The 8,812-nt window shown below is 36.4% G+C and overlaps 1 protein-coding gene across 3 annotated transcripts in view; it reads left to right on the forward strand.

Moving 5' to 3' along the window:
- TRPM8 (transient receptor potential cation channel subfamily M member 8) overlaps positions 1-8,530 on the forward strand; it is a 69,930-nt gene extending 61,400 nt beyond the window's left edge. For 2 of the 3 annotated variants that reach the window (XM_072977338.2, XM_072977352.2), the window contains 5 exons: positions 992-1,169; positions 2,076-2,266; positions 3,085-3,184; positions 4,090-4,123; positions 6,869-8,530. In XM_072977338.2, the coding sequence (XP_072833439.2) occupies positions 992-1,169; positions 2,076-2,266; positions 3,085-3,184; positions 4,090-4,123; positions 6,869-6,919 (554 nt within the window). In that variant the 3' untranslated portion in view covers positions 6,920-8,530. Of the gene's footprint in view, positions 1-991; positions 1,170-2,075; positions 2,267-3,084; positions 3,185-4,089; positions 4,124-6,868 lie in introns of those variants that run through there. The other variant, XM_072977344.2, reaches the window with a different exon arrangement.
- The last annotated feature ends 282 nt before the right edge of the window (positions 8,531-8,812 follow it).

The raw sequence follows: 8,812 nt of genomic DNA on the forward strand, positions 1-8,812 counted from the left end.
CCCATTGCAAAATCATTTAATTAATTAATTGTTATAAATTTTTCTTGAACTTGTTATGTTTTATGTTGTAAGCCGCCTAGAGTGGTCGAAATGACTAGATAGGCGGGGTACAAATACAAATACAAATACAAATACAAATACTAATAATAATAATAATAATAATAATAATAATAATAATAATAATAATAATAATAATAATAATAATAATAATAATAATAATAATAATAATAATAATAATAATAATAATAATAATAATAATAATAGTAAAATAGGTGCTAAGCCCATAGTCTAGTTTGATTCTATCTGATAAATTTAGAAAATGCATGTAACAGGAACACATAAAAAAGAATGAATAAGAAAGTGGAACCTGAGCATTTACATGGTTTTCCAGAAATCTGGACCAACCATGTGGCTACTGAAACTGAATTCAGGTCAGTTTCCTCCACCTTGTTGTGATTCAGCATTCTGTACTCTGGATCAAGGAAGAGAATCCATAAAGAGAACTGGAAAAAAATTGAAACAACTTTAGTAATCTGTAACAAATCAATTCTTGCAGTTCACATTTCCACCAGTATTTTTTTTAAAGCTAATCAGTTTTAATTGTTAATTCAGGACCAAGCCAGCCAAAAATACAAGAGAGACACATCACAATACATTGTTCTTGGGAAATCAGGTCCCTCCCGCCGCCCCGCCCCCCAGCATTTGTAAGAATTGCTTATATTAGAGGGAACAGAGAAGCCTGATGGGTGTGGCAGAGAATGCTAATCAAAAGCTGTGAGTACTCCAGAGCTATGAATTGTAGCTCCACTACTAAACTGATAGAAAGTAGTTATAAAATGAGCTCTGCTGCCTCAGGACTTCTTGCTTTTTAAGAAACAGACCAGCAGCCTGTTCCTGAAATGCAAAAATGAAGGGACATAAAAGAAGTGCCACAGTCTCCCACTTTCTATGAAGTGCCGACAGTATTTTTGTTCCCTTGTTTTTATGACAGGTACCACATATGATTTTGATCACTGTACATACACTGGGAATGAATCCAAACCTCTTTGTGTAGAAGTGGATTCCAACAACCTGCCCCGATTCCCAGAGTGGATCACCATTCCATTAGTTTGTATCTACATGCTGTCCACCAATATCCTCCTGGTCAACCTCCTAATAGCTATGTTTGGGTAGGTATTAGACTGAAGGGCCCTGGGATGTTGGCCCCATAGCCATTGTGGGTTTTTAAAAGGTCTCTTCAGCCTGAGTTCTTTCTACAAACTGGACAGTTGAAGGCAACAGATCAGATCAAAACAATACTCTCTCTATTTCATCTCCTGTGGTTAAATTCTTTGGACTAGGTTCAAGCCTTTTGATCTTCACAGTTCCTTCAGCCTTGAGACCTGAAGCAGAACAACTGGAACAGTAAATATCAATGCATTTAAATTAGTGACATGATGATGAAGGCACTTCAGGGATCCATATCCATCTCTTCAATGAAATGTCAATTTTATAACTAAAAAGTACTTAGTTGCTTCACTAATTTCTACAAAGCTGAAGTTATTGTTTGTCCAGGCAGTGTTGTTTCAGGCAGAAGATGAAGATTAGGCTGAAATCATATACACACTTTTATGGGAGGAAGTTTCACTGAACACACTAAACAACATCTCATCCCTATCCAGGCATGGAAATGACAAAAGGAAAAGTGTAGAAACAGCTGGGGGGAAATCAACTTAATTAGAAGAAAGTAGATAAACAAAAATTGAAAATAGTAACAAAGAAGCCACTTGAAGCCTTTGAATTACCCACTAATAGGTTAATGAGAATATTACAATACTAATTATGGAATTACTAACAAGACTGTAATTAAATAGTATCTATACTAGTGCTGTATAAACTAGGAACTTATATAACAATAGTTCTCAGATGGGCTGAATACTGCCATACAACTTTTAAAGGAGAATACAATATACACAGTTGTAGACTTCAAGTAATAAGAACCCAATCCGGGATCCCCTTCACTTCTCAAGTAATAAAATACACAGGGAAACTGTAGATGTGGATCTAATACTCCTGTGTGTTCACCTGTCTCTTAGTTACACAGTTGGATCAGTTCAAGAGAACAATGACCAAGTATGGAAGTTCCAGCGTTACTTCTTGGTTCAGGAGTACTGCAGCCGCTTAACTATCCCCTTTCCATTTGTCATCTTTGCCTATATCTACATGGTCTTGAGGAAACTACTAAAATGCTGTTGTAAGAATGAATGTAAACAACCATCAATCTGCTGTAAGTTCACTGATTTTTATGCTAAACAAATTAGTGAAAAGGAAGGAGGGAGGTGGGAGGTTTCCTTGAGTAAGAGCCGTAGCAAAGAATTAGGGCTTCAAGGCAGTTGTCCATCCAATGTGCTTTTGTGTTGTGGGTGCCTAACATGTTTGAAAACATTGCTGTGGGGTGTGTGTGTTAAAATGTGTGCACAATGTACGTGTGAACATATCAAAGAGAAAACCAAGCATTGTTGTGGACAAAAATAGATGTAAAAGTGACAGGTATTTTTCTGGCGGTTTTGTGATTGATGGAGGGGTGAGGGATACAATAATTCCTATTAATAGGAAATAGGTTAAATGCCCTTTCACGCAGAAAAGAAATGCTCTATAAAATGTAGAATACTGTACTGTGCAACCTTAGGTCAGATGGACTTGAATCAAATTCACCTGGAATGTGTGTGCCCTAAACAAAGGCAGTAAACAATTTAAATGAGAAAGGAGGGCCTACCTTTACCTGCCATACAGGAGGCATTAGTTAATTGGTCAGTGAGAGGAAGAGGAGGTCAAGCTAACTGCCCAGCATAGGGAAGGAGCTATATTTAATTTTCAAGTAGTGAGTGAAGGTGAGCTATTAAGGCCACGGTACATTTATGGAAACATAACCTCTCTGAATGTCACGGGACTTGCTGCTGAACAGTCTTGAATTGAGATGAGCTGTAATAGCGACAGGCCTTCTAACTGAAACAAAGTTTACCCTTTAGGTTGCATTCAAGCAATCTGAGTGTACTTTGAAAATTTTTGAGTATTGGTATTTAGTATGGATTTTATATTTTGAAGGCTCAAGAAATGAAGATAATGAAACTCTGGCATGGGAAGCTGTCATGAAAGAAAATTATCTTGTCAAAATCAATACAAAGGCTAATGACTCCTCAGAAGTGTATGTTGTCTTCCTTTGTTTTTATTATTTAATAAGACTTCATGTCATAGATTTTATTTTGAAACCATTCTGGAGATGGTGTGATACATTTATCTGCAGATTTTAAAGAATTCTTTAATTGATTCAAATATTACTTTTCAGAAAGAGAAGATTGAGAAGTTACCAGATTTTTAGTGATAATCATGCATTATAACTTTGCTACACAATATTGTAACATTTTAAAAAATAGTATAGCAGATTGACAACGATGCTCTTAATGGTCAATTTTATTTAACAGCAGTAGAGTAAGAATCAGTTTTAGTTTTGGTTCATGAGTCTGCCCTAATTACATATAATATAAGGCTGTAATCTCATACAAGACATTTCTAATTCGTTGTGCAAGTTTAAGTTGATTGACCTATTACCCAAAATCCTGTGGCACAGAGCTGTATAATATCATCATTAGCAGTAGACTGTTGCTGATTAAAGACTTCTTTTTGTTTGTTTTTGGCCTTGATTAAACAGGTGCTTTAAGCATTAATAAGAATATATTGTTGAAACAGGAGTCACACAACCTTAGCTTTTAATAAAGATATGAGGAAAGTTGTTGATTACCCTCTACAGTGATTATGAAGATATTTTTTCTTATTAATGCTTAAAGCACCTTTTTAGTCAGCATACACACAAACAAACCTGCATACCTTTTTAGTCAGTTTATGTACACTCAGAGGAACTTCCATGTTAATTATATTCTGATGTATCCATATCTACTAAATAGTTTATACTAAATAGTTTATGTGGATGTGTAGTGAAATATCTAAAAGGATTTTTTTTATTTTATCTTATATTGCCAGATGTGCATCCTCAAGTTAAGTGAAAACATTTGTAATTTGCTTCCTTCCTAATCACTCTGTTTTTTCCCACAGAATGGCACAGCGGTTTAGACAGTTGGATATGAAGGTACCTCTTATTTTGATGAGTTTTTGCTTGTAAAGCTTTCTAGTGTATTTAGAAGTGCACTATGATAACATAAAAATTAGGAAATTTCAACTTCCCGTTGTATCTGGGGTTACCATATTACCTGGATTTTAGGTATGCCACCAAGTGGCCATTTAGCCCATCAGGTGGCCAGAATTCCAAGCTTTTATTTGAAAAAAGAATAGTCTATCGTTTATAGAACTGGAGCTTTAAGGCAAAGGAGAAAGGAGACTTTTGGAGTGATTAATCAGCAAGTGAAGTCCTTCATAGTTTGACAGAAGTTCTTGAATGTATGAATATATTCATCCTCTCTCAATTCATGAGACACATTTGGCCAAGAGATGTTGATTGCCCCAAGGATACCAAGTAATATTTGTAACTGGGAGATGGAGCACCTGGCTACACAGCCAGGATTGGGTGAGCCTCTCAAGAAAAGAACCAGCCTGTGGCATAGCCTTCGGCAAGCTCTTTAGTCTACAGAAGAGAAGAACAGGAAACCACTTCTGTGTAGTCTTATAGGAAGGAGTGTAACAATCCTGGCTCCTTAAAGAGACAATGATCATGGTCAGGGAGTTCCTCTGGGCACAAAACTACCACCTTTATTTACTAAGGTGGGTCCTTTAGGCCTCAGAAGTGCGTAGTAAGCCCCATAGACAAGCCTGAACCTTAAAAGTAACCTTGATCACTTCTAAAGCAATAAAAACTAGGCTATGTGTTTCCTTAGAATACACACCAGCCTTGTAAAATAGAACAGTAGGACTACTGTTTCCAGTAGTCACTATTAACCTCCTTTCATCCACACTGGATTTAGTTATAGTCCTGCTGTATGAAGAGACTAGTCCTCTGTTGGAGGTTTATATGTGTTTTATTTAGAAAATGAAGTAGATTCATTAAATTACAGTTGTAACTTTAAAGCTTAAGCATTAGGCATTTTCAGATAGTTACAATGATTAAATAAACTTACAATTTCTAATTAAAATAAAAACAACTAAGTATAGGCAATCATCTTGGCTAGAGGATGGGCTACTTGCCCCTCCTTCTTGAAAAGAAAAACCAACCTCTGTGTCTCACATTCCACAGCATTCAAGGACCAACCTATTCACATACACAAACCCTCTCATTTTACGTCTCTTTAGGACCACCTTCTTCATGACACTTCCAAGCTGTCAACCAATTAAGTCCAAGTAGGCCTAATTCAGAACACTCTGATCACCGCCCCAAATTCTTATGATCCAGGCTCCAGGTTTCTTACCTCCTTCAATTTAGCGATCTGTTGTTTCATCTTATTTTCCTGGACTGTTCGACCTTGTGAATTAGGCAAACAACTCTCCACAACAAGCTCCTGAAAAACATCTCTTTTAAATTCATCTTACACAGAACCCAGTTTTTTTCCATTTCCTTACAAGGAGAACCTTGAAAGGGTCGCCATAGGCCAGGATCAACTGGCTGAAACATCATTATTTATTACTCAGGAATTTGAATTTGGGTCTTTCAAGTGCTACACTGCAATGATTACTGGGATGGGATTTTTAGGGTTTTTTGACTACAAGTCCCATAATTCTCCATTCCGGCAATTCTGCCTGACAGACACCTAAATGTTGCTCACTTGAAAGAAAGGACTACCTGGGGCATAGCTGGAAGTTTTCTTTCTGAATAGAAAACTAGGCTTTGCTATGTTTCAAACTTTTCCAATTTAGGCCTTTCTTCAATTTGAGCCACATTTAGATGTATTAAAGGTGTCTGCCTGACAGACTGGACTCCCAGAATAAAGATTTATTGGATTTGTAGTCCAAAAATCTGAAAATCTCATCTCTTGATATCATCCAATGCTGGGTTTCTGATGCCACCTGAAGCATATCAGACAAGCAATGTAACAGCTAATGTGCATAATTAGTAAAATATATTAATTTTCATATTTTTCAAACAAGTTCATCTAATTTGCATAATGCAATATACAAATTAAGACTCCCAGGTTTGGAGAACTGCAATGGCCTAGTTATACTTCAAATATAATTGTGCCTTTGTTGTAAGTTTGTTACTGGACTGCTTCATGAATGATTTTAAAAATTCTGACAATATTGTTGCTTTTACTTTTGATTGGACTAGTTTGGCACTACTGTACTTCTTTATATGCCTTTTTGGTTTAAACACTATTTCTCATGTAATATCAATATTTTGTACTGTATATCTGCAGTATCAAAACATTTTAGTTCATCCCAGTTCAACATTTGTGTTTAATTGATAGCTAACTTTTTTCTTCCATTTCTGTATTTCTAAATATGCTGGCTACTATTTTTATGATTTGTCCCCATTCTTTTCATTAGTACAGTTCCATCATCATCATTTCCATCTACATATTTAAAATGATCAGTGCAATTAACAAGCATCTCACCCGTTAGACCTTAGGCAACCCCATCTTCCCTCTTCTTCAATCTCTAGTATCTATAGTGATACTGGCTTATTATAAGAACTGCTGAGAAAAATATAATTTAGGCTATATTTGAGTGCACTTCGATTTCATAGCCACCAGGTTTTTATGGAGCATGGTTCCACCCTACAAGGTATTAACTGCAGTGCTGAATTTTCCAAATTACTCAGATCAGTAACAACTCAGCTTTTATATGGTTCCAGATAGTTTCTTTTTTGCTAGTCAGGAGTCTGAATGTTAACAATTGATTATTAGTTCTTATTGCTCTCCCGTAAGATTTATTTATTTTTTAATTAAAGCTGAATGATCTGAAATGTCTTCTGAAAGATATTGCTAACAAACTCAGATGAAAACAATCTGGATTGAAGAGAAATAACAGCGGAACATGCCTAACAGAGGGACATCGCTGAAATAACCAACAGTTGATCAACCTGGCACCTGTTGAATGAGATGGAAAATCTTTTTACCCAGACTCCCTTTCTCTTTTTAACAAAGGATCTGTTCCTCTGGGTACCTCATTAAATCATTTCCCCTCCATTACAGTCTAATAATTTCAAGAGGAAAGTACAGAAGCTTTCTGAACCTAGATGTTTAGATAAGTGTTTGTCATGTGGTATTTTACTTAAGCTTACTGAGATGTTAATTATATGGCCAGCTGGACATCTGCAGCTATTACAAAACATAAGCTAAAACAGCCATTAGCATTTCAATGTCACATGTAATACTAATAGCTTTAGATGATCACACAAGTAGATAATTGTGGATTGGTGTATGTGGCATTTGAAATTGAAGCTGGGTCCCCATTCACAACTGATGCTTTTATGGTCAGGAATAGACCTGACTATACATTACTTCAGTGGTTCTTAACCTTTGTTACTCGGATGCTTTTGAACTGCAACTCCCAGAAACTCCAGTCAAGACCGCTGGTGGTGAAGGCTTCTGGGAGTTGCAGTCCAAAACTCCTGAGTAACCCAAGGTTAAGAACCAGTGTATTACTTGATGTTGTTACAGTGCTAGATATTATCCCTAGAATGTTAGAAATCAAAATGTTGTTATTCAGGGTACAAGTGCTTATACTACTGGGCAACCACAACTCAATCAACTCCATATATATAGGTAGCTGTAAAAATCTTCAAAGGTGAAGCTTCAAAGGTCGGACAGTCCAGCCTGAGCTTTAAAACACTAGGGTTTCCTCACCAGTAGTGGTGCTGCTAAGTTTTTGAACTTGGGGACATGAGAGGAAGAAACCAACCAGCTAGTTTAATCTGGATGTTAGACACTGCATTAGAGAGTGAGGGTCAGATGGGTTGGTTAGCGGAATCTGAAGGGGGAGGATTCAGAAACACTGCTACTAAGAACCTTTTAGAATAATTGTATAAATTTTATTTCTTTTCCACCTTTCTTTCAAAAAGGGGACCCAAAGTGACAAGGATGGGATAAGACTAAATAGTATGTGAACAGACTTGGAAATAAGAAGTGGTTATGAATCAGTATGGGGGATATTTTGTTTCAGAATAAGTGTTCTAGTGCCAAGTCTTGTAAGGTACGGAAGTTTAGGGGCTATGATGTGGCTGATATCTGGCAATTCAGCCCAGCCCACAGTAGTGCTTGCAATAATATGATGGTATAGAAATCAAGTAAATGAAGAGGAAGGGAGAGAGAGAGAGAGAATAATCAAGATGTACATGGGAGTGGAAAAGTAAATTGAAGTGTAGTTGGGTTTTATTCTGGAATCTTGTTCATTAGGTGATGCAGAAATGGTATCAAAAAGAAAAAAAGAAAAGAAAAGAAAAAAGAAATGATAATATCAGAAACTTTTTTGTTACCTTCGCGGTCCACAGCTTCATGGAAGAATGTTCTGATGTCTGCATGTAAAATGCTGTAGCACTAACAATACTCACTAGCTATACCTGTCAGCATTAAGTTTATTTTTTAAAAAAGATTAAACTAACTTAATTTAATGACTGCTTTCTGTTGCCATTTACAAATTACAAATAACTGGAGGTGGAACAGATGTTGCATTTTCAAAATCTCAAATCAGTCAGGCAGTTAGAAGGACAGTTCCCAGTTGTTCCGCCTGAAGAATGAGGAGCTTTAATTTTTTCCTAAGTTTTAAGAATGCAAGGTTACACCTTAACTGCACCTAGATATGTCTGAGAGATGTTAAAAGATGCCGGAAGCAGAGCTGGCAGCAGAAGATGCATTATTGCCTCTACCACACCTTCTTTACTTCTCAGTATTTG

Source organism: Pogona vitticeps, chromosome 1 (assembly GCF_051106095.1).
Source record: "Pogona vitticeps strain Pit_001003342236 chromosome 1, PviZW2.1, whole genome shotgun sequence".
Lineage (NCBI taxonomy): Eukaryota > Metazoa > Chordata > Lepidosauria > Squamata > Agamidae > Pogona > Pogona vitticeps.